This window comes from Coloeus monedula, assembly GCF_965178545.1.
Source record: "Coloeus monedula genome assembly, chromosome: 6".
In the NCBI taxonomy this organism is placed as follows: Eukaryota; Metazoa; Chordata; class Aves; order Passeriformes; family Corvidae; genus Coloeus; species Coloeus monedula.
In genome coordinates, this window is record NC_138786.1 from 61,208,163 (window position 1) to 61,229,323 (window position 21,161).

At 40.8% G+C, this 21,161-nt stretch overlaps 1 protein-coding gene across 3 annotated transcripts in view; it reads right to left on the minus strand.

Moving 5' to 3' along the window:
- The window catches only part of PELI2 (pellino E3 ubiquitin protein ligase family member 2), a 64,028-nt gene that overhangs the window by 20,615 nt on the left and 22,252 nt on the right, over positions 1 to 21,161 (minus strand). Inside the window, exons 2-3 of one of the 3 annotated variants that reach the window (XM_082284315.1) lie at positions 18,446 to 18,575; positions 3,483 to 3,581 (exon numbers count right to left, since the gene is read on the minus strand). In XM_082284315.1, coding sequence (XP_082140441.1) covers positions 3,483 to 3,581; positions 18,446 to 18,575 — 229 coding nt within the window. The remainder of the gene's footprint in view (positions 1 to 3,482; positions 3,582 to 18,445; positions 18,576 to 21,161) is intronic. The other 2 variants (XM_082284316.1, XM_082284317.1) reach the window with 2 other exon arrangements.

Here is a 21,161-nt window from a genome sequence, read left to right on the forward strand (position 1 = left end):
TTATCAAATCATCTAATGCAGGCAGTAGAAAAATCATGAGTAGTCTTTTTTTAAAATAAACAGCAGTGGCTGTGAAGATCAAATTGCAAGAACTCTGCCATCACTTTGCTGAGCTAAGAAAGTAATTTAAGAATAGTAAATGTGGGAATCTGCACTGAAATCAATTGATTCTTTCACAAGGTATGAACTGCAAAGCTACAAAACCCAGCAGGAAGCCTAATTAAAGACAACAGATTAAAATGGCAATCCAGATCAAATGCCAGATAAAAAAAAATAATTAAGAGCTAACATATTTTTAGAGCAAATAGAATAAATGGAAATCCAAAAAGATAATCTCTTCAAAGTCAATATAAATGAAGAGTATATTCAAATTCACATTTAATGTAATTATAACTGAAAAAAAAACTTACCCGTTTTTCTAACAACCACCCAACAAGCTGGTACAGATTCACTGATCCTTAAAAACAAGACCTTAATAGCACAGCAATGATGAAGAAACGCAGATCACAGAGTGCAGTGCCAACACAAAAATTCTTTCTATGTACAAATTGTACACAAATAGTTGGCTTTACTTAAAGAATTCCTTTCAGAAAACTGCAGCAGAACCTCTCTTGAATTCTATAAACATGGAAGGAAAGGTTGGAGTGTCTCAATAACTGAATGCACTTCCCACTGGCAGCATGACTTCCAACCACCTCTGTTCTCAGTATATCTTGTCCTATCAAAACATTCATTTTTGCATTGACCCTCCAATGTTTTATTAAATCTCTGGGATAATGACATGAATACTTTAACAAGCAAGGTAATATGCAGAAAGTATTTCACACCTAAAAGGTGTTTTATTCAGCTACATTAACCCATCCTGCTCTCTCAACCTCTACTGTTATTGTTAATAGAGCTATTGCGTGTAATGGGTAATTCAGAACACCTTTTATCACAGTATCTCATTTTGACCTTTTCGTTTCTGTACATGGCAACTGATGTAAAATTATTTCCACTCAAGAGATTTGCCCTCTGACTGTTCAGTCAGGTCAGGGAGAGCAGATAACAGGGATTTAAAATGATGGCACGGAAGCTGTAAACCGAAATTTGTTGCTGATTATAAACGACATTTTACACTTCATACAGTATCATTCCAAATTTACAATTCCCCAGACAAAATACATAAACTCGAGTTTGAGGCCTTTTGGTACTGGATTGTGTTGTTGAGCCTCTGTAAGAGTAGCAACTAATCCCTTAAATCTCACATCTGCTTTGCCTAATGAAGCACCAGGAACAAAAGGCCCCAAGAGCTGTGAGGGTTTCCCTGCATCCATCAAGGCACAGGGCTCTCACTCCCTTCCCTGCAACCTGATGTCTCTGCAGACAGAGCTGGAGCTGCAAATCACATACAGGCTGTAAAGATGGTATCTTCCTTTAATCTTCCCAGGTTTTTTTCCCCCACATTAGGTGCACAGAGACTCTCCTCTCACTAGAGGCACCATCATTTTCTATACCTACAAGAAAAAAAAAAGGCTCAATTTTGGCGTTTACTCACAAAGAGCCCTAATTTGTTTTTACAACAGCCATCACCCTCCCATTCCACACACTGCACACAGTGACTACTATAACACGCAGGAACATTTTCCATCATTTTCAAAACCCTGCGGTTACTGGGATACAACTCACCTCACCTTCCACCCAGACCCTGAAGAAAATAGTGAACACCTGGTTCAGAATAACCAAATACTTTTGCACACTTAGTATTTTCTCTAAAAGAGCATAAAGAAATTGTAATTTAGATTTTTAAACCCTGAATTACTTAGGTTAAATTTTCCCCATACCAGTTATTTTGCAAAGTCATCCTGTTGTCCCCCATACTGGTTTAAGTTTTGCCTAAAATGTCAATCGGCTTCATGCTAATTTGATTTCATCAATAAAGCGTAAATATACTAAATTAAAAGCAAACCAGACTTCTTCAAAGAAATCAGTTTTCATACAGCAGTGCGTGAAAATTTCTAGGGAATTGCTGGAGTTCTGAAGCAAATTTGTGAGGCACTTTCTGCCAGGGTTTCTTGGGTAGTTGTGGTGAGTAACTTGTGGAATAGCTCATTTAAGCTGCCAGTTTTCATTTGCTGTTCTACCAGGCAGAGTCTCTCCACTCCCTCCTCCAAATCAGTTTTGCTGTTTGAATCCTCTCCAGTATTTCAGAATCCTTCTGAACACTTGACAGGCAGATCTGCACAGCGCTGGATAATGCAGCCTCATCAACACAGACTGTTCAATTCCCCAATTCCCTGCTCATCCCAGTCCAGAAATCCATTACATTTTTACCAACTGGAGACAACTCTGGCTTCCAACTAGAGTTCCAACCGTCCCTGTTGCATTAGCTATAGGCCCTACTGAAACTCTCCAAATATTTCACTTTGCTAGTATTTTGGTTATAGTTAATTATAACTAAAGCGTTTTTTTAAAAACCAAGCCATCCAGACAACTCCATGCAGCTGTTTCATTTTATTTACCCTTCTGACACTTGAACTGCTACCAATTTTGTCAAATTTAATTTATGAGGTTTGTTTCTTGGGGTTTTCTTTGTTATTTTTCAAAGTTTTCTTTCATGTGATGCATTTAATGCTGGAAAATAGCTTACTACTACGGAATCCCATTTGTAAGCAGCTCAGCAATTTAAATTTCACAAATAATTTACCAGGATTTAAATTAATTAATAGCCAGCTGATAACGGTGAAGATAGTATCACCTAAAGCTCCTTTCCATTTCTCTCTGACTTTCCTACCAGTGTTCAGTAGCACTGTATTCCCACCCTGCACACAGATCAGGTCCCTTGTTATCCCTTTCCAGCTCTCAGCGGACCATTAAGCTCTCCAGGAATTCCCCACTGTTCTCACTCCAGCAATCAATTACCAAGCCAGCGGGTGCTCTCAACCTCTCTCTCTTTAGCCACTTAGGATCCTTGGGAACACACTCATTTAGAAAATGGTATTTCTAGGAAGTCCTCAATAAACCAGGACTCACCTTATAACCCTGCAGTGAACAGACACCTGCTGTTCTGCTGTTTTCCCCAAATACAGGAAAAAAATGTGTGCAGAGGGCTGAAAAGGCAGCAGAGAGGTGCTGTGCAAGCTTTGCCATGCCCATCTCCTTTGGGAAAGGCACAGCCAGGCTCTCTCCTGCTCCCAGCAAACCCAGAGAATGCCTCATTACAGAAAAGGGATCCAATCTAACCCAAATGGATGAGGAACTGATCACGGCATTTATGATCTCTCCTTCAAGAACACGAGGGTGAACAGTTCAGAATGGCAATTCCTCCTTACTACTTCCTCCCACACTTTCTCAAAGTGTCTTTTATTATACCAAAATCTCATTTATACTCAGCAAGACATGGAAATGTCAGATTCCTTACATTATTATGTAGGCAAGAAAGGAATTCTTGGGACTAGAACCTGCTAAATGAGTTTCTCACATTTGCTGCTTACCACACTCACCACAGACTGTTCACTTGGGTGCTCCACCTTGTCTTCAACCCCCATGACAGATCCCACCTGCAGAATGTTGGGGTCATCCTTCATACAATCCATCTTCCACTGAAATGCAACAAAATAATGCACAAAACCAGAGCATTTAATTCTCACTGGTCTTGGTACATTTTTTTTCCCCTTCTTCTCCTGGCTTGAGAGCATCTGAGAAAGCCAGGATTTGCATCCTGCCAAATCTCTATAATGACATACTCTCTTTTAAGTAAAATATTTTGAATAGACCTCTCCACATCTCCACTATTTCTAAAAATAAATATTGAACAATAGCTAATGCTCACTTTCCAGACACGGAGCACTGTGAATTGCAGGTAGCTACTTAAGTGCATTCTTTTCAAAATATTATAGACATTCCCTTAACAAGGAGTTATAAATGCATGAATAAACTATTCAGTTCCCCTGACTTATACTCAATACTTAAATGCTGGCAAAAATATCACTATGAGAAAAGAACTATGTCACACAAAAACACATAAGCAAAAAAAAGAGCATTTATTTATTAAAAACCATTATTTAAAGTGTCCTGAAATACCAGGTGCCCAACTGAGACAACCTTATGCAGTGCAAAGTATAAATATAGCAGTTTTTGTGTCTGTAACCAAATGCATCTTCACTACAGTCTTGTGCTGCCACACAAGCCTCAGCTTTGAAAGCTAAAATTGTCAAATTAAAGGAGGTTTAAGTGTTATGAAAATACAAAGCACTACCTGAAGGAGGAAATGTTACTATCAAGTGTAACTAACAGTCTGGAGGGTCTGAAGCATTAAGTACTTGCCCTCGGGGTTGGATCAGCAAATCTAAAACTTCAGGAAAGCCTGCTTAAACCCATACTAGTCCATCATGAAATTGTTGTTAGAGCGTGAGGCTTTAAGTGTTAGAGCATTACGTGCCTGTCAAATTACATTAAGCAATATTAGAAATAGAGCAGTTTAAAGCCGTGTTGGGGCTGGAAGTGTCCCTGTCTTTGGCTGATAGCAGTGGAGGAGCTGATGCAGCAGAACTGTCGATACTTTTGCCACATCGCTATCAAACAAGTCGGTTTCAATAATACAAGGTCTGTCTGAACTCGCACAGATCCTCCTGTTACTACAACAACAGCAAAAAAAAAACCAAACCCAAACCCCCAGTTAAATGTTCCATCAGCATGAAATACTACACAGACAGTGAAAATAGTAATTTGTTGTGTCTGTTGAATCCTGAACTTCACCTTGCCGGGACACGGCAGCAGGGAGAGAGGAGCCGCTGTAATGAAGCCCCACGGGAGTACATAGACAGAGATAATTGCAGCTTTGTCTCACTGCACAACAACCTGACTAACTTCTGTTAGGAAGTTCAAACACCATTTCAGAAATTAATTCAAGATTTTTATTTTTAGTGAAAAACAAACAAAAAACCCACACGGCACTTATGGGGAAGGCATTCAGAAAAGAACAATGCGCTGGAGTTGTAAGAACAAAAGGCAGACATTCCTCCTGGAGGAAAAAAGCTGAGTTGTTACTATGAGGCTTCTCCAGTGCAAACACTCCAGGAGAAATGAGCTGAAATTCTGTCCCGACCTGGAAAGATTCATTTTATTTGTGACACTGGGAAATGACACATCAGTGTTGCGCCGCCAGACACGCAGATCCATGACTGACACTTTCTGCTCAGACCAGCTTCCAAGGAAAATAATAATAGTTTTGAGGAAAAGAGAGCTATGAAAGAACAGCATGTATCCTACATTTTTCCCTTCAGTAGCATAAGGCCTCAGTACCAAGGAAAATACCAAGACAGCGGAAGACTTTGAAGTGTAACATGTAATTTCTAGTGCTTGTCTCTGTGCATCTCACTTAGCAAAGCAGGAAAAGTACTGATTTTCACCTGAAAGAGGTGATCTAGTGTAACTAATATTGTAATTACAGAACCATGTCTCCTAGGCCAGGATTCCCCTTCACAGAAACATGAACAAACAGCAGTGTAACAAAATCCTCCCATTTCCTGCTTTACAAAGTTCTGTTTATTCATGAAGATTTTAGGATTTAAGCCAGAACCATCAGGCTCTGAACTACTTTCATGAGCACAAGCATGCAAAAATGATGAAGAGATTAATTCACAGTTCTACATTTTGGATTATTAAAAATCTTTTCTGGATCTAATGTTATACAGAATATATATGTATCTAATATTATAGGAAATATATATTCTGTCAATACATCCCCCTCCATTCCGTTGCTGCACTGCCACAATTTGTGTTCAGACACCAGCAAAGAAACTCGCTATGGCAAAAACAAGGTTCTCATTTTGCCAGCTCAAGAGAGAAGAAATAAAAATCAAAATGCTACCAACATGGAGTGACAGATCAACACAGTGCAAGTGTGATCATTACGAATGAAAACTGGGACACATCCAATCTCATAATTCTTGAGCATACTGGATTATTTTTACTTCATGTGTATTCCAGTAGGAGCAAGGCTCTACACCAGTAGAGTGCTAAGCACAGTGCATACATGTTTTATATATTAAATGCAAAATGAGAAGGAAAACTCTCTTTTAAAGCCCCGTGAGTACGGTTTTAACATTTTTCTTTCCAAAAAGAAAATGTTCAGCAATGCTTTCCTAAAAAGCTCAAAGGCATCTCACTGATAGGCCAAGCAGAAAAAGCAAAAACCAATGTCTAGACTGCTGGTGTCCCCCACTTCCCAGGGACAGAAGAGCAAAGGAGAGGAGCAACACAAAACAGGTCAGTGGCAGGAGATGGGAGTGGGGAGGTTTGATGGGAAGGAAAATAACAGCAGGACTTTAACCCAGCCTTTCAAACCAATTAATGAAATGCCCACTTCTTTACACTCTGTATTATGTCTGCATTCATAAGAAGCACAGGAGGTGATGCATAAGAGGAAGAAGACAGAGCACAAGCTTCTGTATCAGTTTATTTCCACCTTAAATGTCATCCTCTCATAAAAAGTTCATACTATACATCCGTCCACAACTGTATCACAGCCACATTCTGTATGTCAGTTATCAAACAGTTCAATGCAACCCCTTGAATTTTTTTGATGCTTTAAACTCCTGGCAAAATTGGAACTAGCCCAACAACTTTGCAGCAAGAACACCACATCAGAGAGTGAGTCTCGCTGTTTACACAGCCAACCAACCCATCTGCCACTTGACAAGGAGACATAACCTGCCTCAGACAGGTATCAATTTTAGTTTCTGCCAAAAGCACTTTACTACAACCACAATCCCTATTTTCAAGGCAAGGTGTTTTCCCCCAATGTGAAGCAAAACACAGTATAAGAAATTATTAATAGAGAACTAGTACAGCAAGGCACAATCAGAAATTAGATTAATACAGTACGGATGATGCCAAAATATTCAGCACATTCTTGGCCTTTCCACTTTGCATGCAATTTCTTGCTGTTGACAAAGTTATCTCAGTGAATTTCAAAGGTGAATCTTATTCCACTTCAAGTCTCCATGAGCCTGCATGAAAAAGCATTCAATCATCATCATACTGGCTATAGTTAACAGCCACTAAATAAATAGATTTAAAAGCAGTGAATGCTTCATGAGAAAGGATTATAACTGTAAATTACATTTCCCCCCCAATAGTTTGTATGTCTTCTTTAACACTACTCACCTATTTTAGTAATAACAGAATAAGGTATCTAGATCAATGCATAAAACAAACAAAAAAAGAAAAACAAAAATAAAGAAAGCACGTAAGCAGAAAACCATCACAGCAAATTAATGTGCAGGCTTTGGCCAGTCTGATGAGACTGTGAGTACATAATATTTGAATGAAAAGGATTTCTGTTTTAAAGAAATCTACTTTTTTCTTCACTGTTCTTCAAATACACATTGATACACAACAGGAAAAAAAGTTATATAAGTGATAAAGAAGAGACATTATGTACATGTAACAAGTGTCCTAAGTGCTCTCTCCTTCCTGTTAATCAAGCCTGAGAAACACAAGACTGAGATAATCCTGGAACACTGGACAGGCTGATTAGATACAATCTGTATCTGTGATTTATGAACTTTTACTGGTGCTAACAACACATTTCACAAGTAGGCAAGTGAAAGCTGGCAAAGTACTGCTAGAAAAAAGCCCATGCACTATTTATGCACAAATAACAAATGATTCTGGGTATGACATTTCCTTGAAGACAACTTCCTTGACTTCAAAACAAAGAGTATCCAAATCTTGGCAGGAGTACAGAAAATGACTCTGCAGACACTCAAGGTTTTGGCAGAAAAATGACTGAAGGACAATGGATTACATGAGGCTCCCAAGATGTCAAACATCCCATGTACACAAACTGCTCGAGCTCCTTCTGGAGTGACCTTCAGCCAGGGTTGTATCAGCAATCAAGATACCAAAATTGGTATGACCTTCTGGACACATCTGAGTCAGTGCAGCCTTGACCAAATCCATGTGCTCTACACCAGCATGTGCTGCTCAGTTGAGCCACCCCTGAGAGTCCACTGACCCTGCACAGCCAGGCCTTCAGCATCTTCCCACACAGAGCAAATGCTCCAACACAGGCTCCTAGTCTCAGCCTCCATGACCCTGACACTCCTTCCTCCACAAGCAAGGGCTGCTGGCACAGCTGGGCTGCCAAAGGGAGGGACTGTCTCCACTGCATCCACCTTGAGCACTGTGGTGGGGTTTTACCTAGTGCAAAATGCCTTATTCACAACAAGTCTAGGCAGGACTGATACCCTTGCAGCAAGACTCTTTGGGTATCAGAGATCATCCAGTTCACGTTATTGCTCCACCACGAATGCTGCAGCCCAGCATTACCTGGCACACTCTGGAACAGAATGGATTGGAGCTCCATGGAAGCTGTAGCATCCATTTGTTGAAGTAACTATCACCTCTCAGCATTTGCATAGCCCCCAATCCAACCTGAGGCAGAAGTATCAGTTGTTAAATTTCAAAATCTTCTCCTTTTCACAGATGTGTCTGAAGCCATCAAAGCCTTTGACTGAGGAAGGTGCCTCCATACTCCTGCTTCAAAGTGGTTTAGTGTCTTTAAGGCTAAATGAGGTAACTCACTGCCACCAAATAAAAATCAATTACTACTTCAGCCTGGAAAAATCTCAGTGCATTCATACTGCCACACTGTATGATGGTGTTTCCCCTTGTCATGCTGTATTGCTATGCCCATATAGATTTTTATTTACCATTATGGCTAAATTTTAATCAGAGGATTTTTTACACAGAATTTCTCAGGAGTCAGAGAAAAATCAGAGCCCTACCTCTACATTTAGCAAATACATCTTCATCTGGAGATGGAAAAATGGTTCCTCAGTAAGAGCCCTGTTTTTAGATGCATCCCATAATGGCACAGTGATACTCCCAACCCCAGCAGTATTTGCTACTACAGGGCAAAGATACCAAGAGACAACATAATAACCAAGATATTTTTAACCATGGAAACAAGAGTTAAAGAGTTAGTTCCCAGTAACAGGCAAGATCATAACACAAGGATATTTTAAGACATTCAGCATGGGTTGTCTCTTGCACAAAATTGCAAACATTTTGTTTTGACTTACGCAGTTTATTTATTACACTCAAGTAGCAACAGAGTCAATTTTTGTGACAAAACACCAAACAAAGATTTGAGAAAGCTCTGAGGGGGAGGGATGAATTAGGGAGAACACTTTATGTGCTTTTGCAAGTTTTGCAATCCAGCTTTCCAAGGCCAGCTTTTCTTAGGGAACAAACTGGGAGCAGCTGCCCATGCTGAAGCAAGGCCAGCTTTGTCCCTCCCTGCCTCCCACCTGGACCACCAAGGCACTGCCTCATTGCTGACCTTCAGCAGTGGAAGATTCTTTGGTGGGCTGAAGCAGGGAGAGGTGTGGAAAACCAAATGCTAATGTAGAGATAACAGGGAAGAGGAAAAATTTCTGCGTATTTGACACAGTAGCCTATTGTCTGAAGTTTATAATGGTAAATGTCATTACAGAAAGACTACAAGTCTAAGGTAATCCACAAAGCCTCCCCAAAGTTTCTTTCAGGCCTCCTTCCAGCTTTCGTGCATTTGCTCTCACATTCCCTCCAAACCTTCGTAGGAAATTCAGAACTAGTAATGCCTGTATACATAAATCCTCAAAGGTGCAAACTACAGACATCAGCCCATAAGCGCTGAAGCTGTTTTTGATCATTCACACAATTTTTTTTTTTGCATTTATACAGTACAGAAGTTTTGCTTTAATAACACTCACAAGCTCTCTAAAAACCTCAAGCACAAAAAAGCACCTCTCCCTCACCTTCTCTCAACCATATGATCTCTTTAATTACCTCTTCTGGAATTCTGGACTTAGGAGCAGGCTGTATGTTAACCAGATGCACAGTCAAAATACTGTGAAGACAAGAGTTTCCAAGAGAGAGAGGTTGGTTGGTATCTGTGTGATTGGCTTAGGTCCACCCAAGCAGCCAGGCACATTTTCAGGTGGCTGAGCTACACAGCTGGGAGAAGTTCACCAAACCTTTGGCAGAGATGGGGAGTTGCTGGTCCTACAAATTTATTTGTATTAATATGAGAAGATAATTCATTCAAGAATGCATAAACCTTATAAAAACAGGGGAGAGAGAAGATGGAATAACCTCATTCAGCTGAAATAAAGCTTCAGCAACAGCACTGTTAAGAAGAGCACTGTCTGGGGAAGGGAACCTTCTAGAAGCTCTAATCCTCGGAGGCTGTAACCCACTACCCAAAGAACAGCTTCCACAGAAATTCCCAAAGAGCTGGAGAACAAGCAAGCTGCTACAGGTTCAGAAATTCCCTGATCACCCAGAGTCTAAATGCATATGCTCTGGTCCCAAAAAGTCCTGATTTTCAGAGGTCATCTGATACTACAAAACAAAGCATCTCTTCAGTTAAACTTCTGTGGGATTTGAGGTTAGCAATAAAACCCAGAAATCTGCATTGCTGTACAAGTATAAAATGTGGTTTATCTCACCAGGGAAGTTCCATATTCTTTTCAGATTCCCCTGCTCAAGAACACTCCTAACCAATGCTGATCAGAACTGGTTTAGACACAAGAGTAATCCAAGCTGCAAACTGGAACTGCTTTGTCATCTAAGCCTTCAATCAGTTGTGAGGTCTGGGAGGAGAAACAGACTTGTGCAGCTACAGGCCCTGGAACCAGAGTTTCTTTGGCCACATGAGATTAATGAAAGAAAACTAAATACATAGCAATCAAACCTGTCCTTGCTTCCCCTTTTCTTATCCTGGGTTAGGGCAAAAAAGAAAGAAAAGTGTCTCTCAGTATCTTAAACTTAAAAAACAGGTGAGGTTCCCAGGAAAATCTCGGGGACCACCAAAGTGCCAATTGTTGTCAACATCTAAGGCTGCGAGTGCAACACTTCAGGATGACCCCAGTCTGAGACAGATCACTGTTCAGACACTGGCCTTGTTCTCAGTGAAGTGCCAGGCCACAGTCCCCAGAGTGAGAGTTCACAGGGAATGCGCAATCCTGAGCTCAGCGCACCAAGTCCAGAGTTCTTCTGGTGGACAGGGAGTGATACCCCTCCCTGCTGGTATCAAAAAGCAGAAAAGAAAGCATCCATCATTCCCTGGCTGTGGTGAACTCAGAACAAGAGAGATCCCTCAGAGCTGGAGGAATAGAGAGTACTGAACAACCGAGCAAGCTGGCAATGCTGGGCCTTTAACAAGCTTCCTCAAGTCAAAGCGATAAGCATCTGCTGCTGCTGAAATTAGAAGGCCAAAGTATAGATTACCACAAGCATTATCTCACAGCAGGCATCTGCAGAGTCCAGAACTTCCTGAAGTACCGGCAGAATCACTATGGACAAGAGGCAAGCAGAATTTCAAGGCAAGTCTGTACATAACACACTCAGTCTGACACAGAGGTCACCTAAGAACAAGCTCTGATGTAGGTCCAGTGGCTGGACTCATTTGTTTTCATGGAAGGACACCTCATGGATGATCCAAAAAAAAAAAAAAAAAAGAAAAAAAAAAAAAAGAGAGAGATAATGACCCTGTAGAAGCAAAGCCACAGTGCTAAAGAATTCTGAATTGCTTCATGACTGCCAGATAAATTTCTGCTGAAGAGCTTGGAGCATCCAGCAAATGAAGCATCACCATAAGCACTTTGCTGGGGATACATCCCTTCAAAAGAGATTATCAGGAAAAGTACTCCCTGCTTTCTCCTAAAATATCTTTGGTGTTGAATAGGAGCAAACCAGTAAGATCTCAAACCAAAGTAAATCTACATCTAAAAGAAAGCATAAACATGTCTCAGACAAGAGACCTACAGAGTGGAAAGAGGAATCTTCAAATGTCACAAGAGAGTCACCCTTCTTAGTTTTTCTCTTGGCAGATAACATTACTCATTTTACAGATGGAGTCATAAGAGACTCCCAAAAAGAGAAATATTTAGATTTTATTATTACCATCAACAAAATCTCTAAGCACTCTGGAAAACAAATATTTTCTAATTTGTAAAACAGGAGTAGCAGCTGTTTGTTTCTCTGAAAAGTTACTGTTGGCCCATGATGCTTGAATTGCTTTCTGTGCTTTCAAAATAACTGCCCCTCTCAACAAAGCCTTGAAGCAGAGAAGTCTCATCTCCTCTTTGATGCAGTTCCAACTCCCCCGTTCCAGGAGAGCAATTCCATACTGCTCTGACTGAGTACAGACTATCTGACTTTTCCAAAACACAATGTTCCATCCATGTAAGACAATTTCATTTGGACATTAGATTAAGATAACAGGAAAAGTACATCCATCAGCAGCTGCACGTTCCCTTTGTCATGCCGTTTTCTTTTGAGTATGAAAAGGCCTATATAGGGAAGAGGAATTCCTGTATTACAGATGCTGACAGTCCCAGGCTCTAATAGTTGTATACAAGCCCCTGCAGTCATCAAGCTGTTCCCAGCTGTGCTCCAGCACAGCCCACCCAAACACCTGGAACCCCACAGCAGATCCCCATCACTTTAAGACTCTTTGAGAATCTCCCTCAGTAATGCCAACTTGCAGGGCGAGCTATCCCCAACAAGTTCCAAAGGCAGTACCACCACACAGGCAGAAACAGCATGCTCAGGCCATGTGGCTTCATTTAATCCAAAACCAGCCTGGGGGGTTTTCCTGACTTTTAGGCAGCCCAGCTCTCAGGAGACATGCACTTCTAAGACCAGATCCATTCCAGCCAGAGTCTCAATTGAGAGTCCAAACAGAATAAATATGAAACAGGACAGAGCCTCACCACTACAGCAGGTGGTCCAAAATTTCCACTCTAAATTCTGGGGAACGGTGGGGAAGCACGCAGGAACCAGTCAAACCGGAACAAGACAGTTTTAAACAAGTCATGCTACATTAGGCTCAAGCTGTGAAATTTTCATCTTCCAGTGAAACAAGTGGCTCTGCCGTCTCCAGTACAAATCCTACTCATCGCTTCTCCCGTGGCACAAACAATCGAGGACATTCCGTGATGGGCAGCAAGATTTGCAGTGTCTGACCTTACACTACAGCATTTAAACCTCAGCTGAGGTGCAGCCTCTCCTTTCCCTGGTTCTGCACTATCACAAGCCCAAACCCCCCAGGTTATTTCTGACATGGTCAAGGAAGCTGCAAAGTGACAGATCCTGCACAGCAGTGGCTCCACAGCCTGGCTCCCTGCGGGAAGCCAAGGGGAAGCGTATGGGGAAATGAAATGTTCCCAAGCTTCTTGACACCAGCCCTGGTGATCACTGCATCCTCCTCTGCTTTCAAAGGGCACCACATTCAAGTAGAATCTGCTCTAAAATATTGATTTAGAGCAGATGTAGTTTAAAGAGAGTTTACAAGGAAAGCACTTTTTGATCTTTTTTTTATGCTCTAAAGGGAAAGCATGAAAACAAAAAGCAACGTTAAAGTCATAAAAAAATAATTGTTGTAGACCTCAGCAATTTTTAATTCCCCTTCCTTCACTAAACATCTGGGTTTTGTTAGAAAACACTATAAAATGATTTTCCAAAACCTTTGACATGCATTGAGCAGTCAATAGGACCCAAAAGCTCAGGAGGGAGGGTTTCAAACCTAGTAAGTGTTGTTATTTATTAAGCCCTAGGAGTGAAATTGGTGTAACCATTTTCTCCTGCCTAACCATTCCCTGCTATTTACAAGGGCACAGGGGTAAGGAGTTAGCATGTTAAGACAATGCTCATTTAATAGAAAAAAAGGACATTACACCAAGGAAACTATTATTCAAGCAGACTCAGTCTGATGAGCCAAGAAAAAGCTGCCTCTGCACAACCCAGGGCTCTCGAGACACCTATGCGATTAAGTTACTTCAGAACAAATTAGTGCTCCATAAACTGATTAGACCATAAATAAGCCCAACAGGAAAGAGAGAAGCCACTGACAGACACAGCATCCTCCCAATAGCAGCTGAGCTCTACAGCTCTCATTCAGAATGAATATCAAAAAGCTGTCAGTACCAAAAGGATTTGTGGCCTTTTTACTCCCAATTCAAAGTACGTCAAAGCAGATGCAGTATCTACAGTAGATAACTAATCACAAGAATCCTATACTTTCATTTTCTCTCATCACTCAAAGCACAAATTGCAGCTCTCTCCCCGACCTAATAATTATTCGTATGGCTGCGTTTTGTTCTTCTCCAGCAGCAGCAGGAAACTTGATTGGAGCTGCAGGAACCCAGCCAGTGACTATCCAAGCTGCTGTTGTGATAGCACAAAGCAGAAGCCAACTCGGCAGGTAACTGGAGTTGGAAGTCAGAGAGATCTTCCTCAGTCAGCTTGAAATAGTAATTTCACAGGGGAGAAAATAGGTTGCCTTTATCTACCACAGGTTGCCAAAGGAAAACTTTGATCCTAAGAAAGATAGACATAATAAATACCAAGACACACTACCACAAAAAAGTATTAAAGGTGGGGTTTTTCAAGTCTGCAGCAATTCAAAAGGCATTTGGAATCTTCTCTGGAGTCACTATTAGGCACGCAATCGCTTAGGAAAGCACAACATTCCCTTGTTAGAAAGGAGTACTTCCAGTGCTCAGCAATTATAGGCTCTTGCCCACTGACTTAATACTTTGGAAAGTCTCAACTACCATCCACACTGTAATGAGGGAATTCAGTCATGCTTCCAGAGTACTCCTAGGGAATCCTGGAGGGCTACTGTCAACAACTTCTGCTTCCTAACGCCATATTTCAAGTAATTCTAACGTACATGAAGCCCCTTCTTCATTTCTCTAAACTCCACACTCATGGAAGTAATTCTGAAGCATCAGAAGCCAAGAGAGAAATCTAAATGCTTGCAGAGCTGAAGTCATGGGGGATTCCATAATCAGAGTGTCCAGCAACACCAGTGAGCTCAGTGTTAATGCCAGCTGCCAGCACCCCTCTCATACGAGACTGGGGGAGTTCTCCCCCCTGTTCCACAAAAAGAACTCCAACTAACAACATCCAGCAAGAAGCCAGAGGATGGTCATGAAGAAGAGGAATGAGGAATGAAGATTCACTTGTGTTTGCACAGGGCCAAGTGTTAACCTAATGGTCCACTGAATCAAAAGATTGGATGTGTACTGGAACAGGAACACCCACGCTCCGCAGAAACTGGGATCATACAATTTTATTTAGCATATTATTGACCTGCTTAGGATCTGTAAGAAAAACATACTGGCCTTAAATATTACTCCACAGTGATATTAAGCTGGTTTAATTTTCAGTCACAGATTCCCCTTTCCCTTTCAGATTCAAATACCCCCAAATAAATAAAGTCACAAACCCCCAAAATATAAAAAACCCTTACGAAAGCCTCCCCCATTCCTCCCAAAATCCAGTAAAGTCCAGTTCAGCATCCCATCATTCCCAGGTGATTATTCTGAAAAAAAATCCTTTTATGCCACTCTCACGTGAAGTTCAGCACTTACTGGAAAATTTCTGCCCAAGTAAACCCTGTAATCATTTCAGACACCAGCACACTCGGACTGGAGTTTCACAGCATTAAATATTGTGCATGAAAGCAACAGTTAACACAACACAACTAAATGAAATAAGCATTACAACTAACTTCTGATTTTGTTAAACAGCTCCAATAGCCTGAAAATAAAAATCACCAACCCTAAGTATGTTATGATGAGCCAATAGCAAACTTACACCTATGAGTTTGGTAGTCAGAGGAAGGTTTTCACAAATTCTGTGATCATAACTGATAAACCTTTCTCTTCATCACAAGACCCATGTCAAGAGGAAAGGAATGGACTCTCCTGTGATGTGATGATTTGGAAAGAAACTCTCAAATTCAGCAAAGGGGATTATTAAAATCTTGAGAAAGATCCATACTCAGTTAATGAAGACTCACAGTCCCCCATTCACCAAACCCCTACCCCAGACATGTTCACACAGACAAGCTCAGGACACCAGAAGAGTTTTAAGCTCTTTCTTACAGTAAAACCAATTTTGACAATGTTGGAAAAAGTCTGTCTCAAATAGGCTGATTTTGTCAAATAGGGGACACCACAAAATTTCCTGAATGGTGCCTAAGCACAGAGTTAATAAAATAGGTCTTAAAATCACGTGCAGAATGTTGAAGAGATGTATCTCTCTTTTAACAATGACAACTCTGAAAAAACTTGAGACTTACTACCCTAGGCACTGCTTTCCCCCCAAATACACCCATATACTCTCAGAAGGCCAAACATTTCTGAAATTTCTTCAGCACCTCAGAAGGCAGAATGGCAAAAAACAAGTGCTTAGTGGAAAAAACAAAAGGCAGTGATTCATATGCAATTAGCTGAGCTAAATTTACTACTGAAGCCATTGCTACTCCAGCTGTCCTTGACACCTGCACAGTAGGGACAATGGAACATGACAAGCATCCTCTTACCATCTATTGCAGTGTTCAGGCTGACACACGAACTTGAAATTGGTGACAGCTACAGTTCTTGAGCTGCTGCATTAATGCAATCAGCACAAAACCAGCCATGCACCTTATTCAAGCCTCCATTTGTCAGAGACAAAGCCAGTGGAGGCAATCAGGGCTTCTCCCACCTCTGCTAGAGCCACCACCCAAAAAGCATTAGCACTCTAAACATTACATATGTCTTTTTACTCACATATTCAGTTTACAGTGACAGACAAGCAGAAAAAAAACCAGAGAATTGGTATCTGAAAAGTTAAAATGAAGGATGTAAAGGGAGGAAACTCGTTAATATCCTGTGCAGCACAAGTTTCTGCTGTTTCATCTTCCTTAAATATGAATTAGACTGAAAGACAGAGCACAGCTAAACTTCTGAGGTCAAGTTGCACATTATTTGCTAAGAACTAAGCAGTTCACTTTTTATTAGCCTATGCTTCTTCATTTACACAAGATACATGCAGAAACACTTCTCAGTAAAACAATTCAGGCTCTGGTGCCTAAGATGTGAGAAAAGCTGATGACAGCATCTTAAAAATCTAAGTGTCCTTTCTGTGCATGGAAAGAGCACTCACTGAGAGTCACTGCACCACTGTTCTGGCACACATCCACCAGCCCTGCCCCAGACAGCAGCACAAATACACAAAAGCTCTTTTCTAAGGGTTCAGAGAAAGTGCAAAATACATTCAACTTGACACATCTCCCTGAATTCAAATGCTCGGAGGACAGGCTTTAATGTCCCAGACCCTCTGCTATCTTTATAAGGACACCAATTTGTACAGCACACATATTTTATCTGCACTACAATAACACCACAGATGAACATTAACCAGATTCCATGTGGTGTCTGCCAGGTGTTTAAATATTTTGCAACTCAAATGCTGAAATACTATCTGCAGTCTAAATGCTTAAGATTATCCAGTGAGAATATGTGTATATTTCCATCCACTGTGTAAAACACATTTTTTCCCCCATTTGTTACATTTTAAGCAACAGACTAGAATTACCAACATACACTACAGGTCTTTTCTGAAGGTTGATGCCATCAGGAAGATTTAACTCACAAAAGCTTTCATTTTGATAACAGAAACACTGAAAAATATTTACTGTAACTTCTAATCCAGAAGACTCCACATCTATCTGCAGAAGGCAAGCCCTATATAATGTTCAAAGAGAACAAGCTCTAATATTGTGTATTTTGGTGAGTTTAGGCACATACTGTGTATGGTGCGTATTAGAAGAGAAAACATAATCCCATACACTATGTATTAAACATTCTTCTCTTGGTCCAAGACAGACAACACTTTTCTGAGAATGGTGTAGGTTCTCTCCTTCTCTCTCCCAAGAGGTATTTCAGTGAGGTACATCTCAAACAAACCATCCTCCTGTGTGAGTGCCACCACAGAACTTCCCCTCCAGTTTGGCCCAGACTCTACCCACTTCTTGCTTCTAAGAAAAACGGTTTGAGAAGAGAGATAGCAAGACCTTTTGCAGCCTGAAATATATTCCACCACCAGAATTCTGACCTGGACAGTTCTATGCACTAATATGTTGCTAGGTTAATATATTTACTTGGCTGCTTTTCCTCCTTCACCCACACTAAACTTCAGGTAAAAAATTGTGTAGTATCATTATTAGCAACAAAAGTGAAAGGCCCAAAGAGATCAGAACATTTTTTTATAGCATGTCAGTTACCTTCTGAAGAGGAAAGAAATATCACTCCAGTGAGAAAGAACAAAAATACTTTTTGTGTTTTTATCCCCTGACTATTCTATGGCTCATATAGAACAGTCAGCACTGACAGTCAGCTTTCTGAACACGGGCAGGAAGGTCAGATTATCTCATACCTGAGCTTACAGACCATTTTAAACAGGTAACTGGATTAAAGCTATATACCCCAGAAAGAAAATCCACTGCAGCCTCTTCATTAAACAAATGTATCCTACTAGCACAGAATAAACTGGCAGCAAGGTAAATCAGCAGTAGTACCCGAGTTCTTCTCCACTCAGGATCACCAAAAACCAGGATTTGCCCAGTGTCACATACCTTCGATGCTTGAGGAGTAGAGATGACGTGAACAGTGCTGGGCTTAACTCCATTTGCCTTAGGTCGCTTATAAAGGGCAAATCTGCTTTTCCTGCGCCCCCTGTCACCATTAGGGAGGGATCCATTATATCTGGAAATAAAGGAAAAAAGTTGAGCATAAACCACCACCAGTTTGGAATGCAGGAAAGGAGAGAGCGGTAATTTGGCCACAATGTTCTGGTATCATCAAAGGCACGGGGCAAAACAAAGAAAAGTAACAACCAGGCTAAGCTTGCTTCCTGAATTATGAGCACTCAAACACTCTTTACCTACCAATGGTTGAAATTTTATTCTCATTAAGAAGATAATTAACTACAAATTAAATACTCGGTTTTTCAAGCACAGAAACACCTCCTCATCTCTAGAATCAAAGGAATTTGGAAGAACAAACTCTGCATCTTCACTTTAATTTCAAAACATGAGGAGGTTTCAAATGTTTTTACCCTACCACCCCTCTCCCCACATCTCGTGTAGGAGTGGAGGAAGAACAGGGGCAACTTGGAAGACCAAAGTAACTTAGGGGCAAGTAAAACTATGTGAAAAGGAATATTACTCACATAGAATGCTTTTCTAGTTGTGTTCCCCACCCCCCTTTTTTTAAAAAAAAACTTTAATCCTAAAGGCTTTATCTATTATTAAAGAAAGAGGATGCAAGTGTTTTTAATTTATGTGACTATCTGAAGCCTCACTAATGACTTTCTTTATCAGGTGTAACACAGGAGCCCTTGACAGTTCTTTCATCTCTCCCTGAGGACACAGACCCTATGGATTAATTATTCAGAGAAGTCTGAAGCCTCAAGGGGACAGAGCTCCTTCCCCAGGGAAGGGATCAACTGGAATTTTCTTTGCACTGTACAAGCACAGAATACACCACCACCTCACCCCCAAGATTTAGGTCATGTAGAGGCTTTTCACCATCATTCCTGCCAACTCTCAGCTGGTCTAGGAGGAGCTTTCAGGGCTTTACTGCCTCTTCCATTCCTGATCCTGAGATTTCAGACTTTTGCCCAAGAAACTATAGATGTTATTCCACTGATAAATCACTTCTGTCTTACTGGTGAGGTCTGTTCTATACTGATCTCATGTATCTCTCTCCTACAGTCTTTATGATTAAAGGCTAATGTTGCCGGCAGAAAAAGAATATGAAAAAGAAAAGCAGCAATGCAACAACCCAGAATATTTTTTTTTCTTATCATTACATCCTGTATATGTAACTATTTGAATAACAAGAGAATGCACTTTGAGAACCTCCCACCCTTCTGCAAACCAGCAGGAAATGGGCAATGGATGAAAGCAAGAGACCTCATTGCTGGGGCTCTGGAGAAGGCTCACTGCTCACTCCAGGCAAGGATCACCTGCTGTCCCATGGGGAAACTGCTCACAATGCACAGCCACCACATCTAAACAGCAGGAATCCCAAATGCAGGACTGCTGAACGACTGAGCACAAGCAAGAACAGATTTAAGACCAAAATAATCTCAAATCTCAGTACTGTAGAACATAAAACTCAGACATTTAAAAAATGCACATTCAATACATGATGCTGAAGCCACATAGAAAGTTGAGAGACTTTCAGCTGAACTTGTCCTCTCACTCCCATTTTCACAGGGAAGACTACTGTGTCTTTCTGGAATATTAAAAGAGATTCCCTAACACAGCACAAAACCAACAAGAGTAAATCACTACTATTTCATGCCAGGCCTACTTGCACCTTGGAAATTTGTTATTAATGCTATTCCAGAGAAGTGCAGCACAGTGGATCCTCATCACAAGAGACCAATCCCTAGAAAAATACATCAATATGTTCCACAGGCAGCTTAAATACCAGCACTTAAAATAGGAGTTATTTGATTCTCCACTTGAATCTCCCCGGATACATGCACATGCTTTCTTTCAAAGACACTATTATCAGGAATATGCCAGCAAGTTTTAACTTGTTGAAGACAACATTCTTTCTACAAGTATTTTTATCTGGAAACCTAAAAAAGTAACAATTCCCTCAGAAATAATGTATAACGACTATATATTACCACTGCTAGCTTTATATCCTGTAACTATCAATTTTTCTTATACTTGTGTAACTCCTAAACAGTACTGAACTAAAGTAGTTCCACTGGAAGTTAAAACCAGGCAAGTGGTGTTTTATTGGTTTGGGTTTTTTTCCTCATTTTCAGAAAGCAATTTTAACTGGGGAAGGCCGCTCTAATTCATTTCTGTGGGATTTAATTACTTTTAAAAGAGAGAAATAAAGAAGCTCAAGGTTAAAAGACCTCTTGGAAACTTCAAATAGGAAGGAAATACAAGCAAAGTGAAAGCTGAACTCATTTATCCTGATTAGCACTGACAAATTTTCATGAAGGTTTTCCTTGTGCCCATTTCTACATTTCCTTTCCACAAAGGGCAAGAGGAATTGAGTGGTAGTTTTATTATTTGTTATGCTTTAATTATAGACCTGCAAGTTTGATTTTGATTCGACAGCGGTAGAAAGAGCTGGGACAATTCCTAGGGATACACACATGTTTTAGAAGGGGGGGAAAAAAAGTGTGAGAAGTTGCCTCTCTCCACAGCCAGCAGATGCCTTCATTTTTCCTGCACCAGGCCTCTCAACTTGTTCCCCACAAACCAACCCTCCCCATGGCACTGTGGCCACACCTTTCCTTCCCACCCCCGAACAAGC